The sequence below is a fragment of the Oncorhynchus gorbuscha genome, unplaced genomic scaffold (assembly GCF_021184085.1).
Source record: "Oncorhynchus gorbuscha isolate QuinsamMale2020 ecotype Even-year unplaced genomic scaffold, OgorEven_v1.0 Un_scaffold_7193, whole genome shotgun sequence".
NCBI lineage: Eukaryota > Metazoa > Chordata > Actinopteri > Salmoniformes > Salmonidae > Oncorhynchus > Oncorhynchus gorbuscha.
The window spans coordinates 1-14,487 of NW_025745529.1; the positions used below are offsets into that span (position 1 = coordinate 1).

Consider the following 14,487-nt stretch of genomic DNA (forward strand, 5'->3'; position numbering starts at 1 on the left):
AGCGCCCTCAGGACTCTTTCGCTCATCATCAACAACTCTCGTCCCCGAGTCAATTAAACATTGGCAAAAATAAAACTCAACACTAGTATAATCAGGGACCCCAGTCACCCTCGTCATGAATCAAGCAAATCCTGCAGTCTGGCAGCGAGTACCGTAGTATTAAAGCTAGAATCCTGAATGGAAACAATAACAAAGTGGCCACCTTGCCTGTGTTTTGGTAAAAATCTGAAGGATTGGCTTGGAGAAATGTAACCACTTTCAAATGTATAGACCGAGCTATGAATGCAAGGATGCATGATATCAAAATGATAGTTTTGGGCTCTATTCAATTTGTATTGCTGAAGCATTAAAGATTGCGCAATATAAATGTAATGGTCATTTCCGATTGTGCCGACATATGCAGTGTTTACCGTGAATGCTGTCAACGCAGGAACATCGCCTAAATTTAAATAATTCTGTAACACTGAATTTCCACAGAAAGGGTTGAAAAGAGGAGCCCTTAAAGGTCCAATGCAGCCATTTTTATCTCAATTTAAATCATTTATTGGTTACAATGAAATACCTTACTGTGATTGTTTCCTTTTGAACGTTTTATTTGAAAACAAAAATAGCTTCTAAGCAAATGGCAAATTCTCAAGCAAGAATTTTGCTAGGTGATGTCACCAGGCAGGTCAAAACTCCATCCCAGCAAAACAGGCAGAGATTTCAGGTGGTATTTTCAAACAGGACTTACACTTAAAGGGCATTATCATCATCATTTCATCTGACCGTATTATTCCAACCTCATAGTGTGTATATATAAAACATAGGGGGGAAATATTTCTGCACTGGGCCTTTAACCATGTTTTGAGGCTATATAGTGTTTGTTCATTTGTAAAGAATGTAAAACAAACCTGTATTTTGGGTTCTGATGGGGTAGGACAGTTGAACTAAGCTCATGATGTCACGCCCTGACCTTAGATATCCCTGTTTTTCTATATATTTTGGTTAGGTCAGGGTGTGACTAGGGTGGGTACTCTAGTTTTTGTACATTCTATGTTTTGTATTTCTATGTTGGCCTGATGTGGTTCCCAATCAGAGACAGCTGTTTATCATTGTCTCTGATTGGGGATCATATGTAGGCAGCCCTTTTTTTTCTCCCACTTTCTGGTGTGGGATCTTGTCTACATTGAGTTGCCTGAGTGCATACCAGTAGCGGCACGGTTAAGTTGTTATGTATTGTATTGTATTGTTTTGTTTTGTATTGTTTTGTTTTGGTGAGTTTCTCTTTCATTAAAATGATGTGGAACTCAACGTACGTTGCGCCTTGGTCTCATCATTATGACGAATGTGACACATAAGGCATTTATAAGTTATATTCTTTAAGCATCATTGAGTATATATAATTAATTTCAAGTCCAAAAATGGATGTAGCCATTAAGGATTACATCTTTACGACCCAGACCACAAGGCTCAGAGACAGTTTCTATGTACAGGCAGTGCGGATAATTTTGCTCAGCCCCAACTTCCGGTGTACAAAATAAAATTATCTACAGTGGGGCAAAAAAGTATTTAGCCAATTGTGCAAGTTCTCCCACTTAAAAAGATGAGAGAAGCCTGTAATTCATCATACTCTTCAACTATGACAGACAAAATGAGAAAACATTTTTTTGCAAATTATGGTGGAAAATAAGTATTTTGTCAACTACAAACAAGCAAGATTTCTGGCTTCACAGACCTGTAACTTCTTCTTTAAGAGGCTCCTCTGTCCTCCACTCGTTACCTGTATTAATGGCACCTGTTTGAACTTGTTATCATTATAAAAGACATCTGTCCACAACCTCAAACAATCACACTCCAAACTCCACTACGGCCAAGACCAAAGAGCTGCCAAAGGACACCAGAAACAAAATTATCTACCTGCACCAGGCTGGGAAGACTGAATCTGCAATAGGTAAGCAGCTTGGTTTGAAGAAATCAACTGTGGGAGCAATTATTAGGAAAAGGAAGACATACAAGACCACTGATAATCTCCCTCGATCTGGGGCTCCACACAAGATCTCACCCCGTGGGGTCAAAATGATCACAAGAACAGTGAGCAAAAATCCCAGAACCACACGGGGGGACCTAGTGAATGACCTGCAGAGAGCTGGGACCAAAGTAACAAAGCCTACCATCAGTAACACACACACAGACGTGTCCCCCTGCTTAAACCAGTACATGTCCAGGCCCATCTGAAGTTTTCTAGAGAGCATTTGGATGATCCAGAAGAAGATTGGGAGAATGTAATATGGTCAGATGAAACCAAAATATAACTTTTTGGTAAAAACTCAACTCGTCGTGTTTGGAGGACAAAGAATGCTGAGTTGCGTCCAAAGAACACCATACCTACTGTGAAGCATGTGGGTGGAAACATCATGCTTTTGGGCTGTTTTTCTGCAAAGAGGGACCAGGACGACTGATCCGTGTAAAGGAAAGAATGAATGGGGCCATGTATTGTGAGATTTTGAGTGAAAACCTCCTTCCATCAGCAAGGGCACTGAAGATGAAACGTGGCTGGGTCTTTCAGCATGACAATAAGAAGCATGTCAAGGTCCTGGAGTCGCCTAGCCAGTCTCCAGATCTCAACCCCATAAAAAAATATTTGGAGGGAGTTGAAGTCCGTGTTGCCCAGCAACAGCCCCAGAACATCACTGCTCTAGAGGAGATCTGCATGGAGGAATGGGCCAAAATACCAGTAACAGTGTGTGAAAACCTTGTGAAGACTTACAGAAAACATTTGACCTCTGTCATTGCCAACAAAGGGTATATAACAAAGTATTGAGATAAACTTTTGTTATGGACCAAATACTTATTTACCACCATAATTTGCATATAAATTCATTAAAAATCCTACAATGTGATTTTCTGGATTTTTTTTCTCATTTTGTCTGTCATAGTTGAAGTGTACCTATGATGAGAATTACAGGCCTCTCTCATCGTTTTAAGTGGGAGAACTTGCACAATTGGTGGCTGACTAAATACTTTTTGCCCCACTGTATATGATAAGTCTGCAGCTGTAAGGAACTAGTGTTGGGCAGTCTACAGGGATGACCTATGGACTTCTGAGAAGATAACTGGTGAGTGCTGTAGCTGTAGAGTTAAAGGCCTCAAAATAAATGTTCAACTTTACTAAGGCTGGTGTTACCCACAGGCCAACGTCATGACATACTGCTTGGCTATTTAAGGTCTGTAGGAAGCCAGATCATCTCATACTTCCCTCCTCACAGAGAGTCAGTCAGAAAAACAGACAGAGACAGGCAGTTAGGTAGACAAGCAGACAGACATGGCCAGGCTGGACGTGACAGAGACCTTCCATCACATCTCATTCCCTGGGCACATTCACACCCAGGACTCCCTGAACTATGCCCTCCACTTCCAGTTTCAGGACAGGGACACTGTCATCGCCACCTACCCCAAATCAGGTGAGACAGGACAGCTCTGTCACACCACTGCTCGGTGTCACAACACATTAGACATGCTGCAACACTAGCCAACTGCAGGACTTTTCCTTCTGTCACACTATGCAGTTGAAGCAAACGGTCAGGGTTTTAATAACTGTATATGCACAGACTCCAGTAGGTTATTGTATTGTTACTGTTGGTTTAACTTGTCAATGATTAATTGCTTTCAAGATCCACTTCTCTCAGACCATCTGTCTTTATGGAAGTAGTGGTTTAGGCAGGGATTCAATGAAGACAGAGGTATTAGGTGTACAGTTCTCTCTCTTTAACTCTTCTTTCCCTTTGTGATCTCTGGTTAAAGGGACTACCTGGATGCAGGAGATTGTCACTCTTGTGAAAAACAGAGGGGACCCACAACTCTCCAAAACTGTGCCCAGCTGGGCACGAGCCCCCTGGCTGGAACAGCATGGCAGTGCAAAGGTGCTGGAAGCCACCCAGGGGGACCGAATCATCACCACTCACCTGCCCTACAACCTGCTGGCTTCTGCACTTCAAGGCTCCAAAGCTAAGGTAGGATGTGGTTATGTTGAAGAGACTATTCTCAAAGCTGTGAGACATTTCCTATTTTGTAAAGCAACTCTATGGAAATAATATATTGATAGTTAGTGACACTATCTCCACCCCATCTCTCAGGTCATCTATGTCGCCAGAAACCCCAAAGATGTTGCTGTGTCATATTACCACTTCCATAAAATGGCCAAGTTCCTCCCAGAACCCAATTCCTTTGATGAGTTTCTGGATAGTTTCCTGGAGGGATCAGGTGAGTTGACACTAATGATTTGTACAACGAGCAATTCTGGGATTTAATCCTACTATTACAGTCAGATCTAATCCAACGTTTACCCTTTTTACAGTGAGTCATGGGTCCTGGTTCGATCATGTGAAAGGCTGGACGAGTCAAGCAGGAGTCTTGGCAAATGTTCTTTATATCTCTTATGAGGAGATGTGGCTGGTAGGATAACTCTTGTCTATCACTGTCTGATATGTATTGTTGTCGTCATCAATTGCAAACATCCCATTACATTCTCTCTTCGTCATTGCAGTTGTGTCACCACTAACCATATTGTAGACGTGTCCATTTAAGCGCATCAGAACACAACACTTGTATTACAGTCTCATGAGTCTCTGAGGTTGTGTAACTACAGAAATAGGCTATCCTTCAGACATGAAAATATTAGTCATAGATTACAAATAGACCTTTGTGAGATGCTACTTTAAGTGACATACGTGAACATAGCTTTAGGAAAAATAAATGCTTGCATTGTAGATATTCACAGATTCATTTTTTTATTTTATGTTTACTTCACCTTTATTTATCCAGGTAGGCCAGTTGATAACAAGTTCTCATTTACAACTCTGACCTGGCCAAGATAAAGCAAAGCAGTGTGACACAAACAACAACACAGTTACACATGGAATAAACAAACGTACAGTCAATAACACAGTAGAAAAAGTCTATAAGCAATGTGTGCAAATGGTAAGGAGGTAAGGCAATAAATAGGCCATAGTAATTACAATTTAGCAAATTAACACTAGAGTGATAGATGTGCATGATGATGATGAGGAAGTAGAACTACTGGTGTGCAAAAGAGCAAAGTAAATAAAAACAATATGGGGATGAGGTAGGTGCAGATTGGATGGGCTATTTACAGCTGCAGCAGTCGCAAGCTGCTCAGATAGCTGATGCTTAAAGTTAGTGAGGGCGATATAAGTCTCCAACTTCAGCAATTTCTGCAATTCGTTTCCAATCATTGGCAGCAGAGAACTGGAAGGAAAGGCGGCCAAAGGAGATGTTAGCTTGGACAACCAGTGAGATATACCTGCTGGAGCGTAAAGCACGGGTGGGTGTTACTATGGTGACCAGTGAGCTGAGATAAAGGCGGAGCTTTACCTAGCAAAGACTTATAGATGACCTGAGCCAGTGGGTCTGGCGACTAATATGTAGAGGGCCAGCCGGCTAGAGCATACAGGTCGCAGTAGTGGTGATATATGGGGTTTTGGTGACAAAACGGGATGGCACTGTGATAGACTGCATCCAGTTTACTGAGTAGAGTTTTGGAGGTTATTTTTGTAAATGACATCACCGAAGTCGAGATCGGTAGGATAGTCAGTTTTACGAGGTATGTTTGGCAGCATGAGTGAAGGAGGCTTTGTTGCAAATAGGAAGCCGACTCTAGATTTAATTTTGATTGGAGATGTTTAATATGGTCTGAAGGAGAGTTTGCAGTCTAGCCAGACACACCCTAGAATATCTGGACAACTGTAAATACTTGTCAGAATCGTCCAGAGTAGTGATGCTAGCTCTGGACGGGCAGGTGGGGACATGTAATGCTGAAAATCATGGATTTAGATTTACTAGTGATTTAAGAGCAGTTGAGGCCACAAAGGAGTGTTGTATGGCATTGAAGCTCGCTTTGGAGGTTTACAATACAGTGTCCTAAGAAGGGCACGATGTATATGAGAATAGTGTCGTCTGCATAAAGGTTGATCAGAGAATCACCTGCAGCAAGAGCGACTTTGTTGATATATACAGAAAGAAAAGAGTCGGCCCGAGAATTGAACCCAGTGGTACTCTACAGAGACGGACAGGGTCCGGACAACAGGCCCTCCGATTTGACACACTGAACTCTATCTGGAGAAGTAGTTGCAGGAACCAGGTGAGGCAGTCATTTGAGAAACCAAGGCTGTTGGAGTCTGCCGATAAGAATACAGTGATTGAATACAGTGATTGGGAAACCCTTGGCCAGGTCGATGAAGACAGCTGCACAGTACTGTCTTTTATCGATGGCGGTTATGATATCGTTTAGTACCTGGAGCGTGGCTGGTGCACCCGTGACGAGCTCGGAACCGGATTGCACAGCGGAGAAGGTACGGTGGGATTCGAAATGGTCAGTGATCTGTTTGTTAACTTGGCTTTCGAAGACTTAGAAACGCAGGCCAGGATGGATAGGTCTATAACAGTTTGGGTCTAGAGTGTCAACCCCCTTGAAGAGGGGGATGGCTGCTGCAGCTTTCCAATCTTTAGGGATCTCGGACGTCGAAGAGGTTGAACAGACTGGTAATAGGGGTTGCAACAATGGTGGTGGATAGTTTTAGAAAGAGAGGGTCCAGATTGTCTAGCCTAGGTCCAGGTTTTGCAGCTCTTTCAGAACATCTGCTATCTGGATTTGGGTGAAGGAGGTTGGGCAAGTAGCTGCGGGGGTGTGGAGCTGTTGGCCGGGCTGGGGTAGCCATGAGGAAAGCATGCCCAGCCGTAGAGAAATCATTCTTGAAATTCTCGATTATATTGATTTTTTCAGTGGTTTTCCCCAACTGATCTCGTGCATTGGTTCCTGACTTCCCCAGTGCTGCATATCCAGAGGACTATTTGATGCAAGTGCAGTCCGCCACAGGATGTTTTTGTGCTGGTCGAGGGCAGTCAGGTCTGAAGTGAACCAAGGACTGTATCCGTTCTTCGTTCTACATTTTGAAAGGGGTATGCTTATTTAATATGGTGAGGAAATTACTTTTAAGAGAACCACCAGGCATCTTCTACTGACGGATGAGGTCAATATCCATCCAGAATACCGGCCAGGTCGATTTAAAGGCCTGCTGCAGAAGTGTTTTAGGAAGTGTTTGACAGTGATGAGGGGTGGTCGTTTGACAGCGGACACAGGCATTGAGGCAGTGAGCTTTGAGATCTGATTGAAAACAGCAGAGCTGTATTTGGAGGGGCAAGTTGGTGAGGATAATATCTATGAGGGTGCCCATATTTAAGGATTTGGGGTTGTACCTGGTGGGTTCCTTGATAATTTGTGTGAGATTGAGGGAATCTAGGCTTAGATTGTAGGACTGCCCGGAGTGTTAGCATATCCCAGTTTAGGTCACCTAACAGAACAAACTCTGAAGATAGATGGGGGCAATTAATTCACATATGGTGTCCAGGGCACAGTTGGGAGCTGAGGGGTGGTTCTATAACAGGCAGCAACAGTGAGATACTTATTTCTGGAAAGATTGTGAACAATTAGAAGCTCAAACTGTTTTGGGCATAGACCTGTAAAGTATGACATAACTTTGCAGGCTATCTCTGCAGTAGATTTCAACTCTCCCCCCTTTGGCAGTTCTATCTTGACGGAAGATGTAGTAGTTGGGATGGAAATCTCAGAATTGTTGGTGGCTATCCTAAGCCAGGATTCAGACACGGCAAGAACATCAGGTTGGCCGAGTGTGCTAAAGCAGTGAGTAAAACAAACTTAGGAGGAGGCTTCTGATGTTAACATGCTTGAAACAAAGGCTTTTGCAGGTTACTGAAGTCAACAAGCGCATGGGGACACGCAGTGCCTGGGTTAACCTCCACCTCACCCGAGGAACAAAGGAGGATTAGGATACAGCTAAAGGCTATCAAAACTGAGTCGCCTAGTGCGAGAATAAAAGGATAGATTTCTGGGCATGTTAGGATAGATTCAGGACATAATGTACAGATGGGTATGGTAGGATGAATACAGTGGAGATAAACCTAGGCATTGAGTGACTATAAGAGAGGTTGCATCTCTGGAGGCACTAGTTATGCTGGGTGAGGTCACCGCACGTGTGGGTTGGGGGACAAAACAGGTATCTGAGGCATGTTGATTGGGACTGGGGGCTTCGCAGTGAAACTAAAACAATGATAAATATCCTAAACAGTATACAAGGCACATTGACATTAGAAAGAGACCTAAAGTGAGGCATAAAGAATCACAGGTGTTGATTGGGAGAGCTGGCAAAGACGATAAACAGGTAAGACAACAGCAGCTAATCAGCTAAGACAACAACAACAGGTAAGAAGGCGATGAATGGCAGAGGGTCAGTTAACTACACACAGGGCCTGAGTTGAGTCTTGGGCTGACAGATAAACAAAAATGGAGTACTGTGATTACGAACAGTCCAGCAGGCATCAGCTAAATAGCCAAGTTATCAGGTTCAGTTAACAGCAATAGATGAAATAGGGAAGCCACTAGGTAGTCGTTACTTACACAGAGTTGAAAAAATAAATACTATTTTAATAAAGTTAGCAGGCCAGGGCTAGTAGCGTCTACTCCGACATCCGGCAAAAGGTCAGTTGGGGCCACAGCGGATGGAATTAAATCGGCAGACCAGTTATGATAGTGCAGCGGGGTTCCATGTTGACAAAGTCAAACCAGTTAGCTTAGAAATAGGTATTATCACTGGGTAATTTTGTTGCTAGCCGGGGAGATGCGCCCAGCCCTCGGCTAACTGATGCCTAGCTTGGGACAAGGGTGTTAGCCACTATAGCCATTTCGGTAGCAGCTAGATAGCAGTGATGATCCGATGCAAGGTGGGAGGGAATCTGGTAGTGTAGTGAATTCTAGTGGGTTTAGTGAAGAGTCAGGTGTGGCTGTGGCCAAGTAATCATAGGGTCCACTGAGCAGGCCGGGGAGATGGGCCTGGCTCAAGACTAGCAGGGGCTGGGCCTCAGTGGCAGCTAGCAAGCTGCGATGATCTGGAGTAATGGTCCAGGGCTTATGGCAGGAATCCGGCATTGTCCTGGAGGGAAAAAAATAGTCTGATTTGCTCAGGGTTGATAACGCGCTGTGCAGGCTGGAAAGTAATTATCCAGGCTAAAAGAGTCTGGTGACTGTGCTAAAAGTAAAGGCCGCTTGCAGTAGCTAACAATGACTAAATTGCTAATTAGCTGTTTAGCTGCTGATTGAGGTTCTGCCTATAAGGTCTAAAAATAGCAGATCTGTATCACATTGGGTGAGGCGGGTTGCCGGAAGATAAATAAAAAAAAATTAAATGGAAAAAAGATATTGAAAATATTTGGAAATATATACAAAAAAGACGAAAAATAAAATATGTACACAGGAGAACGACAAACAACGTCTGCATTGCGACGCCATCTTGGAGTTCCAGCCAACCAACTGTATCCGACCCCAGGGGGGTTTGGTCTTAGTTTGCCACAAATGTTGTTGATAGACTAGAAATAGTGGATCAATTCAGCCTTTTGTGAAAACCACCCTCTTTGTCCATATCTATAATAAGAGCATTGACTTTCCTCAGGACCTGCAAGGCTCGATGGAGAGGATCAGCTCTTTCCTGCAGTTCCCCCTGGTGGGCGAGGAGTTAACCAACTCCCTGAGACACTGCAGCTTCAGCAGCATGAGCGATAACGCCATGGTGAACTACACTCAGATCCCAAAGGAGATCATGGACCACAGCAAAGGCAAATTCATGAGGAAAGGTGAGGCTCCCTTGCTCAACAGGAGTTATATCCTGACTAGAGTTGTGTGTCAGTCAGTGTCAGAAGGATATAACAGTACCATAGACCTCCCCTGCACTCACAGTATGGTTAGAAGTGTGTAGTAAGGATGATCCTGAAATGTCACTAAGTTTGTTTATGAAATTATTTATGAGTACAGCTGATAAGCACATCCTTTATAGAAAATGCACTGTGAGGTCAAATGGTGCCTCATGGATTGATGATGAGCTGAGAAATGTAATGATTCAACGTTGTGATGCCAAAAAGTAGCAGATAAATCTGGCACTTTGTTTGATAAGCAAAGTTATTGTAAATTAAGAAATCTTGTGACCAAGCTAAACAAAGGAAACAAGAAGGGATTCTATCAGCACAACATTGATGAAGGGTGATGGGGAAAAGCTATGGAGAACATTGAACACTATTATGTGTAGGAATTCAACCATGTCTGCCTCTTTTGTTGAATCAGAAGGTATATTTATTACAATACCACATGACATCGCAAACTACTTTAATTCATATTCTACAGGCTAAGTGGACAAGTTGAAGAATGCTATGATTCCAACTGATGGCTCCATATAATATACCCTTATAAAAGATTGTATCATGAAGGAGAGGCAATGCAGGTTCAAATTTCATCAAGTAGAAAGAGAAGAGGTAGAAAAAGATGCTGTTGTCTCTTTTGGATGACAAGTCACCTGGTACAGATAAGATCTCTCATATTTTTAATAAGTGCTTGATGTATGGGATGTGCCCAGAAGTCTGGAAAGAGTCAAAGGTTATACCACTACCTAAGGATAAAAAACTCTGCATTCACTGGTCCTAAAAGTCGTCCTATAAGCTTGCTGCCTGTGTTAAGTAAATTATTGCAAAAAAATGTATCTGTACAAATCAAGGATTATTTCTCATGTAATGATCTGATAACGGGTTTCCAGCATGCATACAAAGGCCATTCTACGAGTACGACCTCAGCACAAACTCAATGTATTGTATTTGGTTCAAGATATATGCTTGTTGATGACCCCCAATTGAATTTGTCGATGAATAGAATACATGTAGAGCAAGTGAAAAAAACAAAAATACTAGGCGTGATGTTGGGCGCAGCTTTATCGTGGTCAGAACACATAGATAATATTGTTATTAAGATGGGTAAGCGAATTTTTGTTACAAGAAAATGTAACATCTAGCGCTCTGAATCAGGTCATTCAATCCCCGGTCCTATCACACTTAGAGTAATGTCCAGTTATATGGTCAATCCATGGTCCTATCACACTTAGAGTAAATTCCAGTTGTATGGTCAATCCCCGGTCCTATCACACTTAGAGTAATGTCCAGTGTTATGGTCAATCCCTGGTCCTATCACACTTAGAGTAATGTCCAGTTGTATGGTCAATCCCCAGTCCTATCACACTTAGATTAATGTCCAGTTGTATGGTCAATCCCTGGTCCTATCACACTTAGAGTAATGTCCAGTTGTATGGTCAATCCCTGGTCCTATCACACTTAGAGTAATGTCCAGTTGTATGGTAACCTGCAGCAAAGAAAGATATAAAACAGTTCCAAATGGCTCAAAACAAGGTTGCCAGATTCTCTTCATTGCTCTAACCGAATGAATATTATTAAAATGCATCAGAATCTCTCATGGCTTCATGTTAAAAACAAATTACTATCTAGTCTTCTGATTTTCTTTAGGAATGTTATATTTAAAAAATGTAAAAGACACAGTACTTTTCTGTCCAATTAGTACATACTAGCAACACACATAACCACCAAACCAGACAGACAAATTCAGCGCAGCTAACACAAATCAACCCAAGGACAAATCACCTTAAATCTACAGTTTTATATAGAGCTATAGCTGAATGAAACTTTTACCAATCCATATTTCTCAGGCAAAAAGTAAATCCACCTTCAAGAAAAAAATAAAAGAACATCTAATGAGATAGACCATATACCTGGACAGCAAATAGAAAGTATCAACTGAATGTTAAATGTGTTTCCTGTCAGGTATTTTAATTATCTGTATTGTCTACTTGTTGAATGTTTGAAGTCTTGATTGTGGTTGTTTGTAATGTCTTGTTAATTGCTGTTGGACCCCAGGAAGATTAGCTAGCGTTATGGCCTTAGCTAATGGGAATCCTAATAAAAATGACAGTGCTGTGGAGAGATTGGCCATAATAATGGAGGCCTTGTTCTGTTTACAGGTATAATCGGTGACTGGAGAAACACTTTCACAGAGGAGCAGATTGGTATTTTCGACACCGTCTACAGCTACCAGATGAAAGACTGTCCCTTGACCTTCATGTGGGAGTGTCCTCCTGAGTCCTGTGGGGGAGGAGGAGGAGGACAGGTCTCTGGGGATCAGGATAGGGCCCTTACCCTCCACGACGCCGGAGATTGATGGATACGCTTCATACAAGTCCTGGAATTCTCTCACTTTTTGTGAATGTACATATAATGTACACAACCCAATATAGTAAAACTATATAATTAAATTGATATGTTAATATAACAAAAATATTGTGTGTGACCTATTTGTTGTTGTAGTTGGGTTTTTCCACCTCTAAAAAAAATCTAAATGTTACAGTTAACTGCAATAGCTAGATGAAGGGACACGAGAGGGACATTTAACTCCCTGACATTGACACTTTGGAAAACCTCCCAGTTTGTGGCAGTGCATCAAGCAGAAGGGATGATATATTAACTCCAGAAAGGCTGATGTGTACATAAAAAGTTGTTTTTACATCAGTCACATAGCTTGACCCCGAACAACCTGGATTTCCCATATATAGCTCATCTACTTACTGTATGTCCATCAGTAAGGTTCACAGCCCTGAGTTGTTAGGAAACTATGTCACTGATGCTAACATATGGGCATATATCATCATTAGACCTATCTAATCCCAGATGTGCTGCTCAACTAAAATAATGTGAAAGATGGTGAGTTGTGTTATGAAAGCGTTCAAGACAGTACTGTCTCACCGACCAGAGATTACGGTCAAGTGTCTTTATCATAGCGCTCCGGTTGTCTCATTGATGCTGCTAAAATATACAACCACATACAGTATGTCCACCTAATGCGTGTCATGTTATTCAGTCTGGGTTGGTTGTTGAAGTTGTCTTTGTGGGGGCTTGTGCGTCGTGGGTCTTGTGGTCAGTGATGTCAGGATTTACCACTGGATTCCATTACGAAGGCGTGTGCCAGACCTGTTGCTGGGGGTCAGCATGAACTCTGTCCCCAAGTGACATGCATCAGCAACACAAGTATAAGAAGTGGTTTAGTCAAAGAGGAAGTGGTCTATTATTTCACTAGTGGTGAGTTCCAAGTCACATGTGTCCCAATCGCTCTTGGGCCTGTCCAACATGTCAGCTCATGGGAACATGATGAGGAAGTTATGCGAACACTAACAAAAGGTCATAATCCTCCCGATCACAGTTTATATCAATGAGTGGCAGTGCATCAAGCAGAAGTGACGATATATTAACTCCAGAAAGGCTGACGTGTACATAAAAAGCTGTTGTTACATCAGTCACATAGCTTGACCCCGAACAACCTGTCAGCTCATGGGAACATGATGAGGAAGTTATGCAAACACATTGACTAAAGGTCATAATCCTCCCGATCACAGTTTATATCAATGAGTGGCAGTGCATCAACCAGAAGGGATGATATATTAACTCCAGAAAGGCTGATGTGTACATACAGTGCCTTGCGAAATTATTCGGCCCCCTTGAACTTTGCGACCTTTTGCCACATTTCAGGCTTCAAACATAAAGATATAAAACTGTATTTTTTGTGAAGAATCAACAACAAGTGGGACACAATCATGAAGTGGAACGACATTTATTTGATATTTCAAACTTTTTTAACAAATCAAAAACTGAAAAATTGGGCGTGCAAAATTATTCAGCCCCCTTAAGTTAATACTTTGTAGCGCCACCTTTTGCTGCGATTACAGCTGTAAGTCGCTTGGGGTATGTCTCTATCAGTTTTGCACATCGAGAGACTGACATTTTTCCCATTCCTCCTTGCAAAACAGCTCGAGCTCAGTGAGGTTGGATGGAGAGCATTTGTGAACAGCAGTTTTCAGTTCTTTCCACAGATTCTCGATTGGATTCAGGTCTGGACGTTGACTTGGCCATTCTAACACCTGGATATGTTTATTTTTGAACCATTCCATTGTAGATTTTGCTTTTATGTTTTGGATCATTGTCTGGTTGGAAGACAAATCTCCGTCCCAGTCTCAGGTCTTTTGCAGACTCCATCAGGTTTTCTTCCAGAATGGTCCTGTATTTGGCTCCATCCATCTTCCCATCAATTTTAACCATCTTCCCTGTCCCTGCTAAAGAAAAGCAGGCGCAAACCATGATGCTGCCACCACCATGTTTGACAGTGGGGATGGTGTGTTCAGGGTGATGAGCTGTGTTGCTTTTACGCCAAAAATAACGTTTTGCATTGTTGCCAAAAGTTTAATTTTGTTTAATCTGACCAGAGCACCTTCTTCCACATGTTTGGTGTGTCTCCCAGGTGGCTTGTGGCAAACTTTAAACAACACTTTTTATGGATATCTTTAATAAATGGCTTTCTTCTTGCCACTCTTCCATAAAGGCCAGATTTGTGCAATATACGACTGATTGTTGTCCTATGGACAGAGTCTCCCACCTTAGCTGTAGATCTCTGCAGTTCATCCAGAGTGATCATGGGCCTCTTGGCTGCATCTCTGATTAGTCTTCTCCTTGTATGAGCTGAAAGTTTAGAGGGACGGCCAG

The 14,487-nt window shown here is 42.3% G+C and overlaps 1 protein-coding gene across 1 annotated transcript; it reads left to right on the forward strand.

Annotated features, from left to right (window-relative positions):
- Positions 1–3,218: 3,218 nt before the first annotated feature.
- On the forward strand, positions 3,219–12,235 carry LOC124019147 (sulfotransferase 2B1-like). The gene is made up of 6 exons (XM_046334527.1): positions 3,219–3,443; positions 3,784–3,992; positions 4,116–4,242; positions 4,337–4,434; positions 9,522–9,702; positions 11,922–12,235. The coding sequence occupies exons 1-6, from the start codon at positions 3,305–3,307 to the stop codon at positions 12,116–12,118; spliced, it is 951 nt and encodes a 316-aa protein (XP_046190483.1). The 5' UTR covers positions 3,219–3,304; the 3' UTR covers positions 12,119–12,235.
- The last annotated feature ends 2,252 nt before the right edge of the window (positions 12,236–14,487 follow it).

Coding starts and splice junctions, on each gene's coding strand:
- LOC124019147 (XM_046334527.1), top strand. CDS start 3,305: ATGGCCAGGCTGGACGTGACAGAGACCTTCCATCACATCTCATTCCCT. Junction 4,435..9,521: donor CTTATGAGGAGATGTGGCTG/GTAGGATAACTC, acceptor GACTTTCCTCAG/GACCTGCAAGGCTCGATGGA. Junction 9,703..11,921: donor AGGCAAATTCATGAGGAAAG/GTGAGGCTCCCT, acceptor TTCTGTTTACAG/GTATAATCGGTGACTGGAGA.